Genomic DNA, 20612 nt, shown 5'->3' with positions numbered 1-20612 from the left:
TATTGAGCTAAGCCACTATAAGGAGTAAATGTCACCCAAGAAGAAAAAGAAACATATCTGCAATTCACAAAATATAGCAATGAAATTTAATATAAAAATCTGTTCACCAGGGAGCAGGAGGAAAATATAGAAGAATATAGAATCGTAGAATTGTTTGGGTTGGAAGGGACGTAGCGAGGGTAATAATAGTAGTAATGAGGGTATTCTAAACCATTCTGTCCACAAACGATGCACCTTCACTTGCTCACTGTGAGCTCTTCTGTCCCCGTGAGGCAAAGGGAATTTACCTGGGATTGTCCTATTGTCCTCTTGTTTCTGGTCCCTGTGGAAGGAAGAAAACATACTTATTTGTGAGTGGGATGAAGGCTGCCTTCCTCCATCCTCAAAAAGAATTATGAGAGGCATTTCCACTGCAATGCTTTTTTTTTTTTTTTTCCCAGATATCAGCCCCAGAGTGAAACCAGTGGTGTGGCCATGTCAGTCTCCCACCATTTTTCCACAGGGCTCTAAATGGTCCTATGAAGAGCCAAAATCATATTTCCTTTCAGCCTATGTAAAGGCACACCCATAGATACTAGAAATGATGACAGAGAGGGTTCCCAAAACAGTTGTTCAGTGGGGTAAAAACAGTCTTCCCATAGCAACAAAGGAGGATATCAGAGGACTTCGTCTCTCTGCAGTCAGAAACCTGGGTGATGAGCACCTGAACTCATGAGGAGGAGGAGGGAGATGACATCTAATTTCCAGCAAGTGTATGATGAAATTTTGTATGTATCTATTATTGTATTTGCCATTCTAAAATAATAAAGCCTCCCCAGTCAATAATCTAGAGGAAATTTTATCCACGGGAAACTGAGATAACCTTTCTCACCCTGAGAGCTGGCATTGGATCCCACTGCTCTTGTCCTGCTGCCACCACCTCCTAAGGTTACTCTTCTGACAAGTTGATAGCAGATTATTTCTTTTCAGGCCCTGTCTCTGCTGAACAGAAAATGTCAAATATTATACAGCAAAGTACTACTTGCATGTTTGGAAAACCCAGAGCACGCTATGTCTGTAGGAACTGTGCGAAAATGGTAGCATCTTTAAATAACATCCTGCCTGGTGGTGCAATTAGCAGAGTCGTGCATGGGCATTTCTGTTGCTTTAAATGTGCTACCTCCTTATTCTACTGCTGTTACATCCCACTGCTTTGGCAAAACGATCTGTGAAGCTGTTCAGGGGGCTTTCCTGTGATGAGCTGATATTTTGGCACTAAGGGGAGCTGCTGGTTGTGATGGAACTGAAACACTGTTCTTACCCCGGAGTTTTGCTTATTTTGATTAACCAATACACAAGAGCTACTGGGTGTTTGTCGAATTCAGCAAATTAAAGGATCACTGGACTAGACCACACACTTCTCTTGTGGAAGCTGAAAGAAGTTAAGCAAGATTGCTCAGATCCTGAGAACAAATTCCTTTTTTATTTTACTCTCCAACCTCTGAGAGAGAAAGCATCTCTCAGAAAGCTGAAGACATTTTTCCCCATTTGTCTTAGTACAGTATGTTAAAGCTACATGGTTAAGAAATAGCACCATGAAATGCCTTTTTTTTTTTTTTACAATAGCTCTTTGAGCAACAATGTTCAAACCATGCTGAGGAAGAAAACAAAGCATGAATTGCTACTATTGGCCCAATGTGGATTTCTGTTTATGTTGTGAACACCCATGCAGAGCTCTTTTTTGACTGAATAGGCTGGAGGATGACACACAGAGGCTGTTCACAAAGCCTATCATTAGGCACAGGAAGCTAATCTCTTTAAACTGCCTTTAAAGTTAGTGGCACTCAAATGGATGACTCAGAGAAGAAGCAGCTGAATTTCAGTGCTCTTTCTTGCCTGCTGGAAGGCTGTAGACAAACTAGGCTAACTAAAGTTGTGAGTGTATCTTTTAATGATCATACCCAAACCGTATGTCTTAAAATATGCTCACTATTTTGATCTGTGGCACTGCGCTCACGCACTTTGCCAGATGGATGTGTTCCATCTGTCTTTTTCTTCAATGGCATATCGCAAGCATCAGCTTGAACAGTAAATCTGTGCTGGAGTTAGCCATAGTTTATTATTTCTATTAATAGTCTATGAATGATCAGTGATCTGAAAAAGCGCCACAACATTATTCAGACTAATAAAGGACAGAGGACAGTACAGGATAGAACCTGTAAGATGCTCAACACGTAACAGTCAGCATTTTAGTTCACAGTCACGTACTTAAAAGTTTGAAGGATTAGGAGCCAATGTTCTGCAAATTGTCACTATAACCACGGCTGAAATTAAGGGTCAACCAGTGTCGTAAGTACAATTGCAAATAGGATTTTCTGTGCATTAATCAATTTAATATTTAATTCCTGTGAATATCAGCTGCTGATGCAGAATGGGGAAGATTCTGGAGTGTTTGTGGTATAGAAGTCAGAGAGGTCATCAAGTGCACAAGGGCAGGAGCATGGCATAAACAGGAGATACTGTGCTTGCTGCATTTGTGATGACTGTCTCATTATGCTCAACTTGTGCTTGGCTGGTACACACCTTATTTACCTGTAGGATTTTGTTTGTTTTTGTTTTCCTAGAAGCATCCTGAATAGCATGCAGTGTTCTGTAATCATGCACGTCTGCACAGAACTTGCACCACAGCCCTTGTGTTAGTCTTGGACAATGTAGGAAGAAATTTCTGTTAACAGAAGTTACGTTCTGTAGATGGGGGCTTGTGTGCTTCCACACACACCCAGTAGGCAGAGTGGTAAACAACAGGTTTGTTTTAGCAGCCTAGAACCACTTTTGCATTTTCCACTCAGTGTTGTCATTATAGCGGCCACAGTTTTGAGCTCAGCTGGCTGGAATTTCCAGCTGGCCAGAAGTTTGTTCCCCTCCCTTGGCAGCCGTGTTTTAATTGAGAACGGCTTTTATTTTGGCTGGAAGATGTGTAAGCAGATGAGCAAACCTTGCTGAAAAAAATGAGTTGATTCTGGGGCACCGTACTTCGGGGAGAGAGAAGTTTCACCACAGGAGAAAGGAGATACCAAGCTTGTCTCTGAAGACTGGACCAGCCAAAGCCACTGTTTCTTTGTGTCAGCAAGGACAGTGCAGTGACAAAAGGGAAGGAGGCTCCTGTCAGACTGTTTTATGCCTTCTCCTCCTCCCAGTTCATGCTTTTTATCTCCTGGAGTTTGCTCCACTTCATTTCCACCTGCCACCTTGCTAACAGAGCTTCTCTAGCTCTGCAATGCAGCATCTATCAGATGGTAAGTATTTGCCTCATTAAGAGTGCTTTCTGGTAAACAGCAGCTCCGTTGCACTCTCCAGGTGCTCAGAAGCATACTCAGTTCTTTCATGAGCAGGACAATGTTTCTCTGTGCTGCTGTGCAGATGCCAAAGTACAACTCTGTGAGGCAGAGTAACAGATGAAAGGCCAAATTCCTCAGTGCCCCCTGTGGAGATACGGCAGTCAGAGAACAATGCACCTTGTGTGGAGCTTTGGCACATGTTTTTGGGCACGAGTATGTGACTACTGAGCACCACTTCATATTATCTTGTCTAGGAACCATTCCTTGTGCCTTGCTGGAGGAGTAACTCTTCCTGCTGGTGTCTTCAGACACTGGACAGATGGGTGGCAAGCAGGAACAGTCAAAGCGATACTTTCTGTAGTCCTCTTTCCACCATGAGGAGCTATGAGCTCTCAGCTCCCTGCCATGCTGGGCAGAGTTGCACCTTTCCCTAGAATGGAATGGACCCCCTGCTTGTGTTTTTAACACAAAGACAGTGAAAGCATGATGGAAACCTGCTTTGGCACTAAATAATAGAAGAAAGCTGACTGACTTACGATTTCTGCTGAAGTGGACCTGTAGCTGTCCGTAATAATTGCTAGATGACAATTTAGAGTTGAATGCAGAAAGAGTGGTAGTTGGTAGGTGGCCTCCATCTCATCTTAATCTGATCTAAATCAAACCTAAGTGACATAGCCTTTGCAGGAGCCCAAACATTGCATTTTCTTGTGTTCAGCTGATCACTGAATATCTCAAAAGTTACATTCCCCGCTCATTCACTGCAATATCTGACCATTCCTTTTGCTTCTGAATTTTCCTTCCATAGTAGAACAAAATTCCTATTTCATGCTTTTTATGCCCTGTGATACAGATATAGAAGAAACGTGCAACCAGGGGCAACTGTGCTGGCATGGAAAGCAAAGGAGAGGAACTCTAGGTGTTAAAAAGAAAGGTGTGCTAATAATATGAAGAAGCAGATGGACAGAAATGGGAAAGTTGACCCCAAGTGGGAAACTCAGGGGAACGTGAACACTCAGGGGCTCTGTCAGGCTCTCCTGACACTGGGCCTTCTCCTGGCTCCCATGGGGCTCATGGTGTCAGAAAGCTCTCCAGGAGCCACCAAATGCCTGTCCTTCAGGTCCTCTGACTTTGGTTACCATGACCAAGTGAGCAGAGGGTGCACAGTGCAGGAACAGGCACTGAACAGTGCAGGTGCTTGGTGGTGTCCTGTGCAGTCAGCCAGCATAGCTTTCTGTGATTCATGTGGCCTTCTTGAGGAGCAGCCAGAAAACATTGTACCAACTTCTCTGTTGCTGAGAAGGCGCAGCACCGGGTAGATAGTCGCATGAAAGAAAGCAATTAGGCAAAGCAGCAATTGTAGCACCATCATATACATATCTATTCATATGTGGATAATGGCATAAGTAACTCTCTCTCTCTTTTGGGAAATTATGCTCCTTTTATATTTTATTAGCTAATAACTTTCTGACAACAGAGTCATCAAGTTACAATAATAGTAAATAGTAAGATATTTTTAAGAGTGACAATTTTAGCCAGTGTCTGACAGTAATGTATTCACTTGCTTTCTTTGGAAAGGTTATTTAGAAAAGAACAAGGGACACATATAGTAGAAGAAAGAAATGTGAGCATGTCTGTCATTATAGAAGTACCTGAAAGCAAGAAGTAGTGTAGAAGAAGAAGAGATAAAATGGGATAGAGTCAGAAATTAGAATATTTCAGTAGCATTAGCTGCAGATATTCTGTATGTAGATTCTATTCCCCATTTTTGTTCTCAATAGCATACAGAAAACCAAAGGCACCAGTTATTTTTGAAAGCCTATTATATTATTAAACTCAAAAGTAGAATGACCACTATTGTCAATTATTAGGTACTTGAATAATTTAAAGTATACTGGCGGACAAACCAAAAAGACAGGAAGTAACATATCTAAATATTAGTTTTGGCATGTTTCGGTTTGCTTGCTGTTATTGCAGATCTTCTTTTGCCAACATTATTTCTAAAAAGTGGTTCAAGTCACATTGTTATTTCAGGTTCAGGTTTGGCCATTTGCTCACATTATTAAACACTGGTCTATATTAATTAAGACATTTTAAAAATTGACGTGCTTAGTATATTTGTGTGTATTTCAAAATATTTTAGAAACTAACAATTGTCCTTAGCAACTGTGTAATTCTTTGGTACACTGATTTAAAAAAAAAATTAAGTGCTCGGACCATGGGACAATGAAGAAACTCAGTTTCTGTTCAGAGCACTGCCACCGAGTCAGCACATGAGTGGGAGCCGTGTTTTGGCACTCTTTCTTGAGTGGAGCAGTACCTTGGTTGGTGCAGCACTCACACCAGTTAAACTGCCTCCCTGGCAAAGAGCTGCCATGCACGAATAAGCATGAACAAGGACTCTGGCCATTAATGTTTCTGCCTTGTGAGCAAAAAGAAAACTTTGGGTGTTGATTTGTTTGTTTGTTTTTCTTTCCAAAGCATGTTCTGATCTTCGGATGGCAAATGCTGTACAAATACTAATATGATGACACGCTTTCCAAGTAAGCAAGTAAATAAGCATGGTAATGATAGCCTTAGTCTACTATGCCATTAGTCTGGGCATGGTACAGTCATAATGAAGGACGGAATTAGCTCTGAAAAACTAAAAAATTAAGGGAGGGGAAATCAGATGCATGTAACAAAAAGTTAATTCCAAGGACAAATAATAGTGCACTGGCTGGGCTGAAAAGCATTTGCCTTGGCATACTGGTTCTCTAACCACCTTTGCTGTTGGCAATGCAGAAAAGGACAATTTCAAGGTCAGATGAGGGGAGAGATTAAAATTCAGTTTAGTGAACGTTCTCAGGGGCCTGCTTTTCTTGTAATGCAGTGGTGTTAGCAAAATCCAGGAGAGTCAGTAAAGCTGCCGCAGTTAGTACTGGTGGTGAAGAAGTGGTTGGACCCTGCACTGTGCCACAAAATACTGCAGCTAATGAAAGTCCAATGCCCTTTGTGCCAAGATGAATATTTTGTATTAAAAGGGAATCTTCCATTGCCACTGTGCGTGGCTGCCTTCTATGAAGCTGATGATGCTTTCCCTAATCTCTGTCCTTGATGAGTTGCCTGGAGAAGTAGAGCAACAGCAGAGTCAGCATAAAGCTTCACTTAAGTCTTTACTTCATTCGTTGTTGTGCTAGTTACTAATAAGTTAGTATTACCAGATTTTGCATATCTGAGTAATTACAGTGCCATTCATGTGGTTTTATATAGCTGCAGGGCCACAAGAGGAATGACCTGAACAGCTCTCTTCTTTTACAGGAGTTAATAACTGTTCATTTCCTTACCACCTCTGGATGCAGGACATCAGCAAAATTAAACAAAATTGCAGACCTCCTAAAGGTCTGTAAGGAGCTCAAGAAATTGTCCAGTGTTATTCATGGGTCAGTGTTGTTGAAATGGTATGACTTTACAGCCATTCCGAAAAAAATACATTTGCACCCTCTTAAAACTGGATTCTAAGCATTCTTTTGTGTTTTTTTTTTAAAAACTGAATAGGCCACTAAGTCAATTTCAGAGGACTAATACTGTCTAGGTGCAAAAGTATATAAGGATTATTAAAGCCCCATACTGTAAAACTGAAGGGAACTAAAGGAACTATTCTCCTGTAAAGGATTTTAATAACAGATGTGATGGTCTCTTGCTACTTATCTTGCTGTTGTGCCTGCAGGCCTTCTGAAATTCTTATTGTACAGACATACTATAAAGAGGCATTATGGCTCACGGCCTCAGCTGTGACAGGATGAAGTAGTTTGGTGAACATCACTGATGGACCAGGGAAAAAAGTAAGAGGAAAGGTCTCACTGCAGTCTGTGTAGGAGCCTGTTCACCCAACAGTTTAATGTTCTTGTCAGAAAGGATTTCTTTAGCCTGTGTGAAGAACTGTGTGTCTAATTTCTCCTTCTTTTAAAGGCTGTTTCTTTCATAAGAAGAGGTAGGGGAAACCATGTGCGAGGAAGGGGTGGCTGTGCCTTCCTGAGGAGCACAGGGGAGCAGCCCTCAGGCTGCAGAGTGGGAGGGTGGAGGGAAGAGAGGGAAACACAGTGAAGATCTGGAGCTCCAGTCCTCACTGTGATGGCTAAAGCCATCCTGGGGACCAGGCATCTGTGCAGAGGTTGCTACAGCTTGGGAAATCAAGCCAGAGAGTAAGGACTCACCCAGCAAGGACACTGAACAAGGGGACCATGCTTTGCATAGCCTTCACCTTTCTTGCTGCTGGACTTAGTCACTGGAGGTTGCTCAGTACTGTCTGGCTTTCCCACATTGAAAAACCTTTTGGTCTTTCTTGGAAAATTCACTTTATGGAAGAGGTTCGGGCAAATCCACCTCAAAGCTATAGTGTACTGGGTCTAGCTGGGGTGGAGCTGACAACATCTAGCTAACTTGGAGCCCCACCATGATATGTAGCAAGCTAGACGAGAGAATAACATCTGCGCTAGAGATTCACATTTTCTTGCTTAAATAGCTGATGCTTAAACAGACCAAAAGCCTGGCATGAAATATGTATACTTTCTAAAAGGCTAAAACAGGTGGATGAGGTCACAATTTTCTTTCTTTTCGCCCTTATATTGGGTTTGTGTGGCAAGGCTTTGGTAGCGGGGTGGGGGTACAGGGGTGGCTTCTGTGAGAAGCTGCTAGAAGCTTCCCCCATGTCGGCTCTGAGATGGACCCGCCGCTGGCCAAGGCCAAGCCCATCAGTGATGGTGGTAGCACCTCTGGGATGGTGTATTTAACAAGGGGACAAAAATCTGCCCAACAAAATTGCAGCCAAAGAAGGGAGTGAGATGATGTGAGAGGAACAGCCCTGCAGCCCCCCAGGCCAGTGCAGGAGGGGCAGGGGGGGCTCCAGGCACCACAGCAGAGATTCCCCTGTAGTGCATGGTGAAGCCCCCGGTGGGGCAGGCTGTGCCCCCAGCCCATGGGGGTGAACGGGGGAGCAGATGTCCACCTGCAGCCTGTGGGGGACCCCAAGCTGGAGGATGGAGATGTGCCTAAAGGACACTGTGACCCCATGGGCAGCCTGTGCTGGAGCAGCTCCTGGAAGGGCCTGCAGCCCCATGGAGAGAGGAGCCAGGACTGGGGCAGGTTTGCTGGCCGGGCCTGTGACCCCATGGGGGACCCATGATGGAGCGGTCTGTGAAGAACCGCAGCCTGTGGGAAGGACTCATGCTAGAGAAGTTAATGGGGAACTGTCTCCTGTGGGAGGGACCCCAGGCTGGAGCAGGGCAGAGGGTGAGGAGCTCCTGCCCTCAGGAGGAAGGAGCTGGCAGAGACGGCATCTGATGGACTAACCGTAGCCCCATTCCCCGTCCCCATGAACTACTGGGGGGAAGGAGGTAGAGAAATCGGGAGCAAAGTTGAGCCCGGGAAGTAAGGAGGGCTGGGGGGAAGGTGTTTTAAGATTTGGTTTTATTTTGTACTATCCTACTCTGATTTGAATGGCAATGAATTAAACTAATTTCCCCAAGTCAAGTGTGTTTTGCCCCTGATGGTAATTGCTGGGCCATCTATCTCCCTGTCCTTACCTCGACCCACCAGACGTGTGTTCCATTTTCTCCCCTCTGCCCAGCTGAGGAGGGGAGCGATGCAGCAGCTTTGGTGGGCACCTGGCGTCCAGCCAGGGTCAACCCACCACACCCCTCCACACCCCTTTGCAAAGTTTCTAAAGAATGTGGATAGTTTTTGTGGGGATAGCTGCTGCTTTGTGGAGGGACACTGCTTGGTTTTGCTTCATAACCCTGGTTGTGGCTGTCATGCAGAGCAAGGCAACTGATGAAGCAGAGCTGTGAGTCAGAGCGTGAAAGCTGAACAACTGCAACAGGAGGAGAATTTTCAGACCTGATGGATTTAAAGTTATTGGGGCATTTAAGTAATATTTTTTAATTTTAATTAGTTACTTTTGTAGTGCTCTAGTAAAGGGCAATGGCTGACTAATACTTTGGACAAAGGGTGCTTTTGTTGAAGACATGTTTTCTTGGAAATAAAAACATACTGGTGTTAGATATATTTTTGAGACATTGACACTGTGCTGCTTGACCAATGTTGCTGGCATAGGCAGACTGCTGACCCCCTGCCCCCTGTCACGCTGCCCCTTGACCAAGAGCGGCACTGTGGGCAGGATGTCTTCCCCAGTATCCATGCGAGGTATGATCCTCTCAAATCACACTGCCATTGCTGGAGACAAGGGATGGTACGACTCTTACTCACATTCAAAAGGCATTTATGTGACTGGGTGTTGCTGCCAGGTGACCCAGACACCAAGTGTCCCTGGATGTCCACCAGAGCTATGGTATTGCTTGTGATGCCGTGTTTGCTATCAGTGATCGAATGAGTCACCGTATGGGCATGCCATTGACCATCTTTCCTACTGCCTCAGTAAAGCTTTGTTTTATGATACGTTGTCAGACTCCATCACTGTTCAGATGACAGACACTTGGCAGATAATCTGAAAAAAACCATAGGGCAGTGTATTGGCATCAGAAACACAGGGAGACATTGTGATGCCCGATGTGGCTTCTCCACTCCCCATCTGATTTCCAGTTGCCATGTCTTGATCATCTCAGTGCTGAAGAGCTGTAGCCCCTCTTCCTCCATGGTAGCAGTAAAAATAACAGTAGGACTGGGACATATTTGCTCCATTTGATACCCTTCTTCACCTCCTGGCAGCAGCATTCCTAATATTTGTTCTCTGAAGAATCAATAGTTTAAAAATAGAAATTTAGGAAGGAAGGAGAAAAAAGGAACCTTCTGAGACCAGCTTTACTATAATTTTCAAAACCTGGTTTATTTTTAAAGTCTTTACTTTCCTGATGATATTATCACATTCTCCTTGTTGATTTCTTTAAGTGTATTTTAATATGATTGTAACTGACTTAACTCTGTTTTTGTTCATCTTCATCTCTTTCCTAGTGGAGTTTTTATACTGTGATTTGGCTTCCATGAAGTCTATACGGCAATTTGTGCAGCGGTTTAGAGCAAAGAGTTGTCCACTCCATGTCCTGGTGAATAATGGTGAGTTCCGTTTTTTTCTTCACATATCTGCCAGGGAAGATGTAACAAATGGGGCTCTCATCTATCATTTCGCATTTCAAATTGATTATCTGAACCATATGACTGCATTAACAGGGATGTCTTTCTAGGAGTTAAATTGCATTTTTTCAGAGTGAGTCAGCTGAGCAGACTGAACCATTCAGTGCCACCTTGACTTGTGATGCTATTGCAAGTCTTGTTCCTTTGCTGTGCTTTTTAGCACTAAAAATCATGTGACTGCACAAGAATCTAAGCATCCATAATTTAAAAAAAAAAAAAAAAAAAGGAAAGGAACCTGGTTTTTATGTCTGTAGAAATCCTGTCCTTTCACCTTTATTTACTTTCTTTTCTCTTATATTTTCCCTGTATGAGCACATTTGTTTACTGTGGCTGCCTGGTGAGCTGGGTTGGGGGATTAATCCATCTGAAATATAACCTAGCAAATTATCCAGCAACCTCAGAGCAGTCACTGCTTAGATCAAGGTGCTACTGGAAAGTTGTCCATGAAGCTGCATCCTCAGTGGTCAGAGAACAAATTAAAAGGACAATATTTGTCTTGCATTCATACAATTATCAAATGAATCTCATTACTTTTAGGGATTTTAACTTTTGTTATTCACATACTTGCCATCTAATTATGTTTTATAGCCACAGTATTTTTGGAAACCAGCCCATACAATAACTTTCCTCCAAAAACCTTGCATGCTATGCATGCACTTTCCTAAAGGGGAATTTTCACCTGTCTATTTAACTAGGGGAAAAACCCGCCAGCAACAATTTAGGTTTCTTTTAGAAGTTTTCTGCTGTTATATGCTGCTGTTCTTGTTTTCCCAATTATTTGCATGTATTTTTATTAAGACATCCCAAAGAACATTTTCTTTTCCTGTGCACCCTTCAGTTCCAGCAAGGGCAAATGTACTGTAAATACATGAGTTTGTTACATTTGTTGATGACTTAAAGAGCTCTCAGTAACACAAGCAAATATTGCAATAAAAATTCAAGAGTTTTTTATTTCCTGATTGATATGAAACATTCATGAAATGTTTAATTAAATGTTCATTTTTATTTGATTAGTCAAAAAAGCCTGCAATTATTATTTTAATTGTACAATAATTAAAGTTAGTGGATATTTAATCGTGGTTACAAAATCTTTCCAGTTTTACATGTTTATTTTTAAAGATGCAGAGTACAAACTGTTACACAGATGTGAACAACATTATTTGAAAAAACAGCATTTTGTGGAAAAAAAGGTTTTGAGATATATACACCTGTCAGACATCCTCTGCCCTCCATTGGTTTTCTGCACGAGCAAAGCCAGGACTGTGCAGCAGGAGCTTGGGGGCAGCTTGGGGGAAAAATGATGGGGCTGAAGCAACAGCATAGCTGAGAAGCCCTCCTGAATAAAGGATATCGTTCTACCCTAGCTGCTGCTGAAGCAGGATGGATGAAAACTGCAGCTAACGATGTCTTTTCAGAAACAAAGTTATATGAAAATAGATTTCCTAGCATGCCTATTATGATACGAGACCAAAAAGTGTAAGCTCAAAACTTCTTTTAAGAAGCTTGAGACTAATATTTGCCTGAATCAGTCTATATTTTCACAACCTCCGAGAAAGACATTTAATTTCATTTACACTTGGTTACCAAATGCAATTGGCAAGAGAAATCTGTTGTTTGAGAATCCTGTTAGTAACTACAATTAAATGAGTGGTTCAGCTCCGCTTTTTGCTGAATCTTTAACAGAATCACAGAAGCAAACATGTCCAAGGCTGCTATAAAGACTCCTGTATAATTAGGTTAGTCTCTGACCATTACCTGGCAAGTCACCAGCCTCCACTTCTGAAAGCTCTTTCCCATGTTTTTTTTTTGGTTTTGTCCCCCCCCCCCCCCCGCCCCCCCCCGCCCCGATCTTTTTTGTTTGCTCTTGAAAATAATCTGTAGCATATAGTTTTGTTACTAGTTTCATAGTGAAAGCCCAAGTGATTTCTTGGTACACAAGAGGAAAATGAATAAAACCAAACAGAGGAGAAATGGCCTGATGCAAAAACTTTTCAACAACTTCTCTTGGATTTCCATCAGTGTTGAACATATCCAAGACAAATGCTGATTTTCGGGCTAACTGGTAGGACTTCTCCCTTTCCCTTCCCCTTCATCTTTTTTTTTTTTTTTTGGTCACTGCTTTCACTGTAATGCAATGCACTAAAGAGGAAGGTTAAGTCCATCGTGGACTGCAGGGTTAGAGGCATTACTCACTAAAAAGCCTCATCACTGTGGCCAGCTCCACTGCCTTTGTGATGTGATACCCTGGACACAATCTTGTGTGCCTGGAAGAGGGCAATGCTTGCAATATTTAAATGTCTGATGGGAATGAGTTGTTGGGCATGTTGTCAGTGAGTGTGTATGCTTTCTGTCAGAAAAGTCCTTTGTCAATAGGAAGGCATTTTGCATGACCATTAGATGTGTTGCAGGACATCTCAAAATGACATGGCTGATTTTCTTATGTCTCAGTGTATGCATCTAGAATAGTAGGTTTCTTAGTATCACCTAGTACTTTCTTATTTCTTATAGATCTTGAAGCTGTGGTATTCTTGATATGATGAGATATTTTTATTTTCTAGCATATAGGGAAGAGCCTGTGGGCCAGGAATCTGAACAATGCATTTGTGAGCAGTCATATGCTTTTGAGTCTGACCCAAAGTCTGTTTGGGCTAATGGAAAGTCTCCATTAGGTTTTGGAAATCAGACTTCGCGTGGGTCCCATGACTTCTGCTGCATCAGACCATCAGCAACCTAATAAGAATTTTCTGCTCTATCTTCATAGAACCAAGTGTTTTATTGTCAAGGACTGTACCCTTTTATTACATTTACTGTAAAAATGCCAAGAACTGTTACATGGCATTTTTGCACACTATGTTAGTATTATTTAATTACTTTAAATCAAAATCTTTTAAATTGATTTATATAATCATGTCTATGCATTAGTGATCATTCCACATCTTATCTCAATGAATATGTATCCTGTATGTATGTGAAATCATATGATATTTGTTTTGGGCTTGTGTGAACTTATCAAAAAGTCAAACATTTCAGGATGAGTTGAGGAAAGTTCTAACGTTATACAATAGTACAAACTATGAAATTAACATTGAAATATTATTAAAGACAGATGATTTGGCATGAATTACTGTACTAGGTAAATAATCAATGTCTGACCCAAGATTGTTATGAAATCCAGCAGTTTTCTGGGTCACTGGTGATTTTTTTAAAAAATGTATCTCCATCACTTTCTCTCCATCACTTGCCTAGCTCAAGGATGCAGCTGGAAATTAAATTAAACTAAAATCCTCAGTTTCACGTATTCTTCTAGAGTTAGGTGCCTAGGTCCCACAAAAATTCGGTAAGGTTTACGTATCCAATGAATTCAGACACTTTAAGAAGTCTTACGTGAACATATAGGGCATTCAAAATGGAGATTAGGGGACTACAGTCACCTCCTCTTTTTTTGTTATAGCTGATTTTAGCATATACATTTAACTTTCTAATTTCTAATTTAAAAGGAAAAATTTGGTTGAATGCACGCATTATTTCAGCTGACAAATAAAGGCCTGTTGTTCCATTGCTATGCTTTCTGCATCGGTAATGTGCATGCTCAGCTCTTGGCTTTTGAAATAAACAAAACATATTAAAGATGCAAATAGAGTATTACATAAACATTTTTTTTTAAATATAATGCTAGTGCTAAAAAGAAAAATGCTATGACACAGAAAAAAAAATTCTCTGTGTGTGGGGGGGTGGGTGGGTAGTATGCTACATAGATGAACTATGAGCCACAGAAAGATGGATGCAGTACAGGCAGTTTAGAAAACTTAATCTGACAGAAGGTCAGAAGAATATGTCTTCTAGTCCACTAACTAGCAATTGGCTGCCAAGTTTTTTGTTTTATTTTTGAAAAGAACTGTGTCTTTGTACAGCTGAAAAGCATTTAGCAAATTACAGCATGTACACTAGTGTAATTATTTTATACTTTCATTAAAATGGTATTGCTGTAAAGGCACATTAGAAAATCTACTATCTTCCTGTGGTTGCAAAAGGGACAGGTAGTAAAACACTTCATAAAATTCCACAAGCAGTAGTCACTGTTCCATGCCAGAGAGTCACTGACTCAGTCATTTTCTCTGTGCTTTAGTAATGCTTATCAGCACCTTGTAATGTTTTTACTTATACATTGTTTACAGTACTTAATGATGTTAAAACCAAAAGAGCTAACACCAAAATCACATCTTTGATGATAACAGAATACCTATGGATACCAAACAAGCACAAGTTCGCAATGGAACACCAACTTCCTTCTCTGTTGCAGTACATTGAGTGGTTTATGATTTGGGCTACAGGTTAGGAAAGGAGGGGCAAAAAATGACAAGGACATTTAGTATATCCTTTGGCATGCACACACACACACACAGAAAAAGAAATTTCAGGATATTATTAGCCTGTTGTAGACAGATTACAGTTAATATATTTCAGGTTGAAGCCTATGTAAGCCAATTTAAAATCAATATTTCTGAACTGCTGGCTTATTCAGATGTTCATATTTTGTATGTCGTGGATCATCTGAGAAACCTTATTCTTTTGAGAGAATGAAGTCTCTGTAAGCTTTCCTCTTTAGTTTTTAGGGCACAATAAAAGCTGTGTCAGTAGGTAGGTATATGAAATACATGCATTTCTTTGTGTTACCTACACACAGTCCAGCCATGTGCAGTCCAACCATAACCCTTCGCAGGGAGCCATTTGCATAGTCCCATGGATGCAGTCATGGTTGATCACATATTAGATTATTCTTGTGTTTGATTATTTGCAGGCTGAGATCTTCAGAAGTGAGAGATTTGAGGGGTGGGAACGAGTGGATATATCAAATACAAACAATTTCATAGGCAGTTGCCTATTCACAGGCATGATTGATTACTTAGGTTTAACAATAGTTACAATATCATAGTGGGATCTACGAAAAGATCCTGTCTCACTGGATTAGGTAAGAGCCAGCTCCCCTCCCTGCAGCAGCTGCAGGCTACACAGACTCTTAAGATGAAAAGGAGAGAAACCCCAGATAAGTGGAAATTCACTGGAGAAGGCCTTGAGGGAAAGTTAGTGAGGAGGATTGCTGTTGGCTCCAGTGGAATTTGGATTTCATCAAAAATAATGCTTCTCCTCCAGCCACGCATGAAGGCTGTGGTGAACTCAGGATCTGATATCTCATATGAATCTTGTTCCAGTGTCTTGCTTGCAGCATCATGTTTCATCCTTATCCTTCCTTGAAAACAAAGTAGATCAGTATGTAAGCAAAGCTGAAATTTAAATGGTATAGAAGAACAGGGAGAAAAAGAGGGAGGACAAGCAGAAGAGCAAGTGACCCTTTACCCATATGCATGGGTAATAAATGGATGATAAATACTAGATATCATGGGAGAGCTGAGCCTTTTGGAGATGTTTCGTGCTGGAAAAGGTAATTTGAGGTGGTGCAGGAGATTGTCTTAAAATGAATATTCCTTGGAGGACAGAAAACTAGAAGATTCAGAAGGACACTAACACGTAGCATTAATGTGTTCTAAAATGAGAAGATACTCTCAGAGCCATATTTTTTGAAGACTAGTGCTGCATACTCAGATTTTTCAGAAGAGGTCATCTTTATAAGAGATGGAAAGTATGGGGATGATGGCTGATCACACACTGCTCTTCACAGGTGTTATATGCCTTGGGTGCTGGAAGTAACTTGTCTGGGCACATGAGTCGGAGCACCATGATACTGCTGATGGTATCCAACCTAGCTTGTTCAGAGGAACCGAGGTTGTGCAATGCCAGCATCTAGCTAGCACCCAGACTTTTGTCAGCGCTCATCAGCTAGAGCTTTTATTGTACTTCAATAGCATTGTTGTCTGCCAGAATATGTATCCTATATAAAGATATAAAATTTCTTGTTATAGGTTTATTTTTTGTTAGAAGAACTAATAAGTTAAAAGAGTGACTTTAGGCTACATCTGACTTTCAAACTGTAAGAATTTCATTCATGAAAATCCTGACTTTTCTTTGATACTATCTTTGTCTTTCTGATTATTTCCAAAGCTTTTTCTCTGTCTGTGATATCAAATGCTTTGTGAAAAGGGAAATATCTCAAGCTCCACATGCTGCAGGTTCTTGACCCATTTGCTTTTATGTCCTGAATGTGAATGTTTTATCAGTGGAAGACAGATAGAAAATTCAGCTGATGGATTAGGAAACCCAACCAGTTCTACTTAAGTGTGTGGAACATTTGCCAGTGGCTTTTTTGAGAGGCTGGAGTGAGCCATGTTTTATTCTTACCTAATCCTTTCATACCTTTTAGGTAAAAATACTTTCTATACAAATTGCAAAACAAGGTATTTTACTTCTAAGAGAGCTTCCTATTGAGTTTGAAAGCTGTGACTGACTTTCCTATTTTCTGATTGTGAGTGGGATAACTCACCATTGTGCCAACTCAAACAAACAGCTACTGAGCATGGTTTTGGGAAACGAAGCTTTTTTTTTTTTTCCAGCCAGACCCAGTTATGAATGCTCTGACTTATTTTAGTGTAAAAACAAAACCTCAGTTATGGATTGTATATTCTTTTTTTAACCAACACATTTTCCAAGGAACTAGCTTGTGCTTTCTGTGTTTGCTATGTAGCAGTGTGACACTGAATCAGAAAATTAGTCTGTTCTTAAGGCGATATTGCAGCCTGTTCAGTCTTCTGTTCAACCTGTGAAGATTTGGTTGTTCTCACAGTCCTTGAATGTGGATTGTCTGTATTTTTTTCATTTTTTTTCTTCTTTTTTTCTTCATCTACTGATGAACTAAGAGCTTGTCTTTGCTGGAAATATGCACCGCTTTATCTTCTTTTGCATAGCTAATACAGTCCACTTCTCCCTTGTGGGCATTATAGGTGGGTCTGGGAGCACTAGCAGTAGACATTACTCAATTTTCAGTTCCTCACTAGTTAGCCAAACTTTTAATGTTTGGGCTAAGAGTTTCTTTGCCAAGTATTTGCCTTAGGCTAATTTATTTGTATTTGGTTTTTTGTAATTCCAGATGAAAGAGTTTATCTGTTTCCAACAATGATAAGAAAAACATCTTAGGGTTTCTTTAATTGAAAAAATGATGGCAAGTTTCTATAAGAAAATCTCTGGTGTTATCATGGTTTGGAATGGGGACTGGAATGCCAGCAAGATACTGGCTTTTTGTCAGAGGCGGTTGCATCTTTTGCCACCCATGGAATATTCCCATGATGGGTCAAGTCAGAAGCCTGTAAGCATTGCAGTTTCAAAGGCAACTTTTACTTTTTTATTGCTAAAGATTTTGCCTGTACCAAGCATGTCCTGAGTCAAGACTGAGCAGGTCTTTCTGCTGGAATCACAGTGCTGAGCTGTGGTGTGAAGTACTATGTGCTGGCATATGCACTGTCACTGAGGCTCACACCAGCATCCTGTCTGCTCCCTGTGGCTGCCTCTGAGCTGTGGCTCACATCAGGCTCCTTCTGGTCTTTCCACTGTCCAGACTAGGGGCCTGGGTCCTCCGTGATCTGTGTGACAAGTTTCTGTGCCATGAAAAGCAGACTATGGGGTTGGGAGAGGTGGATGGCAGGTGATGGGTGCCTAGCTTCTACCTTGACATAGAGTTGGAAAATGACTGTGGAGCTGGGACATGTTTTCAGCACACTTACAACCTAAATGTCTCGCCAGACATGGGTGGTGAGCTGATGTAGCTGGTGACCTCAGTTGGCCAGTGACCACATCTCTCTGGAAGTGCTGGCCCTTGTGTTTTTAGGCACAATGACAAAACCTGTAGTGTGGAATGGGAAGAAGTCTGGTATGAATGGAGATGGGACAAGACCGTAACCCCCAAGAGAGGTATATCTATACAAGAAACCTGGCTGTGGAGAACTGAAATAGAAGAGAGGCAGTTAAGGCTGGGCTTTTATAAGGGAGAGAAAGCAGAAGATGGAGCTGATGGTGGAGAACAGGACTGTCTGGTGGGAATCATTAGGATGGTGGAAAACTTGATGGCTATACATTTGAGTTTGCTGGCTGAAAGACTTTTAAATGGAATCAAACTATGAATGTAGCGTATGTTCTTGTTCAATATCAGGGAATTCAGAAGAGGGCAAGTATGGGAGGAGGGAGCTGGGGTGGGTAGTGAGGATGAAGAGGGTCATTAGATATGTCTGAACTGCAGGAGAGGTCTGAGTCAGAGTTTACAAGTGCTTAGACACCTTATTTTTCATGAGGATTGCATCCTTTTCTCAAGGACTACAGTCTCTTCTGTGCACAAACTGATTGAGCCCTTCCTTGCAGTGAGGGAGTTCTTGACTGATCTCTTTTTTGTGAGTTTACTGATGTTTAACAGTGATGCAAATTATCCCTCCTGGTGGGGACGTGATTGGAACCTCTCTCTTCTGTTTGGCTGCCAAGTTTGAAATAACTTGTAAAAATTAATTCTCAGCTATCCCTGTGTCACAACTGGTTGACACTGAAGAGGGAATGGGCAAGCTGGTGGGAGCCTTAGAGACATGGATCATGGCCCCATAAGGAAACCAGCTTCAGGAGCGAGCGAAGGGCGAGCCAGACGTGTGACTGGCAGATGCCTGCAGGATGCAGGGTGAGATCTGTGAGATACAGACACAAAGGAACTAGAGTGGCTGGGTAAGAAAATAAGGCAGAACAAACTGTTCGAAGGGAAGGAGAGAGGCAGATGAAGCTGATATGCCTGTCTGGGGCTGAGCCTCTCCCCTCTTTCCCGTGCACATGCTGTTCCTTGATAAGATCAGCGCTGGGTCACCGGCTGCTGGGTGTAAGGCAGGGAGGGGAGCGCAGCCCAGCGCTTTGGCTGCGGAGCAGCATGGTGCCCTCAGCTTCAGCAGGGCTCTGCGTTTTGGCCTGCACAGGGAGCTGGGGGAGTTGTCAGAAAGCCAGCATGTGAAAAGAGCAATGGGTGGTGCAGAGCCCCTTGCAAGGGAACGGGGAGGCAGGAGCTAGTGGGAACTTGCTCAGTGCTGGAGCAGAAGCTCAGGCAGACTCCTGTGGAGGAGTTGTTCTGCAAAGAGGCAAGAGAGACCAAACCCTCTGGAGATGGGTCTCTTCTACAGCCTAAGGCTGAGTCCTGGTGCTGCCCTGCTCTTTATCAAACCTGTTTCCGTGGTGGCCAGTCGCCTCCAGGGAAGGTCCATTCAGAGGACACTGACCTGCCACTGATACCAGACAGGCTGACAGCAGATGTCATTGCATCTCCCCAAGGGTCAAATGCATTGGTGTGGACTTTACGTGTCATCGAGGTGTCATCATTACGCCATGGGGTAAAATTCCTTCAGTTTCCTCTCACACTGCATTAGAAACCTGCATATACATATATACAGAGCTGCAGAAGGTACTAGGCAGTGCAAGAGCCTGAACTCCCTCTGGGGAGACAGAAAATAAGACCGTAGCATTGGAGAGCCATACTAAGCTTCATTTGTGGTTTTGTGCTTTTCTTCTTAACTGTTTGGATTTTTGCCTTTTCAGCTTTTATATACTGTTAATCTAGCTTCTGTGCGTCATCCTGTCTTGAGTCAGAACACTTTACTGGGATACCAGTAGGTGCAGCATACCAGTAGCACTGGGCTCTGGGATGCGTATGTAGCTCAGCAAGCAGTGTTTTGCAGCAGTGCTGTAAATTCACCTCTCCGCAGCCCAGACAAGGCATATCTGTAAAAAGCAGTTATGTGGACACAGTTGTGTCTCCAGTAGGCATTTCTGGGGACAATTCTAATAAGGCATTGCACCTTCTCATTGCTCACTAGCCAGGGGAGATGCACAGGACAGGCATATTCTGGGGCAGCATAGCCCAACTGAATGAAGTGGAACAAGCAATCTATTATAGGCAGCCTAGCCAGGGGATGCTGCTATACAGTTATAGAGATGTTCACTCCGCTGTAGCTGTCTCTATTCAGAAGAGAAGTGGGCTCTACTATTTTATACATAGATGGATCCACCCATAGATCTTTTGGTGTATAGGTGTGCAGAGCAGAGTGATTTTGACACTCTGTTAAGTAACTCATGCGATGGAAAACACTGCTAAATGAACCAGCTATGCCAACCAGTACAAAGCCTATATGGAGAAAAGAATTACTGTCTCTATTAATTTTTCCTGGAACTTTTTTGGTACACTATGTGTCTCTTCCTTGTGAA

The 20612-nt window shown here is 42.1% G+C and overlaps 1 protein-coding gene across 2 annotated transcripts in view; it reads left to right on the top strand.

Moving 5' to 3' along the window:
• Positions 1 to 20612, top strand: part of DHRSX (dehydrogenase/reductase X-linked) — a 169549-nt gene that overhangs the window by 97208 nt on the left and 51729 nt on the right. For both annotated transcript variants that reach the window (XM_055701347.1, XM_055701346.1), the window contains one exon: positions 10263 to 10364. In XM_055701347.1, the coding sequence (XP_055557322.1) occupies positions 10263 to 10364 (102 nt within the window). The remainder of the gene's footprint in view (positions 1 to 10262; positions 10365 to 20612) is intronic.

This window comes from Falco cherrug, chromosome 2 (genome assembly GCF_023634085.1).
Source record: "Falco cherrug isolate bFalChe1 chromosome 2, bFalChe1.pri, whole genome shotgun sequence".
Lineage (NCBI taxonomy): Eukaryota > Metazoa > Chordata > Aves > Falconiformes > Falconidae > Falco > Falco cherrug.
Note: the sequence above shows the minus strand (reverse complement) of the source record. Positions and strands in the feature narration are given on the sequence as shown.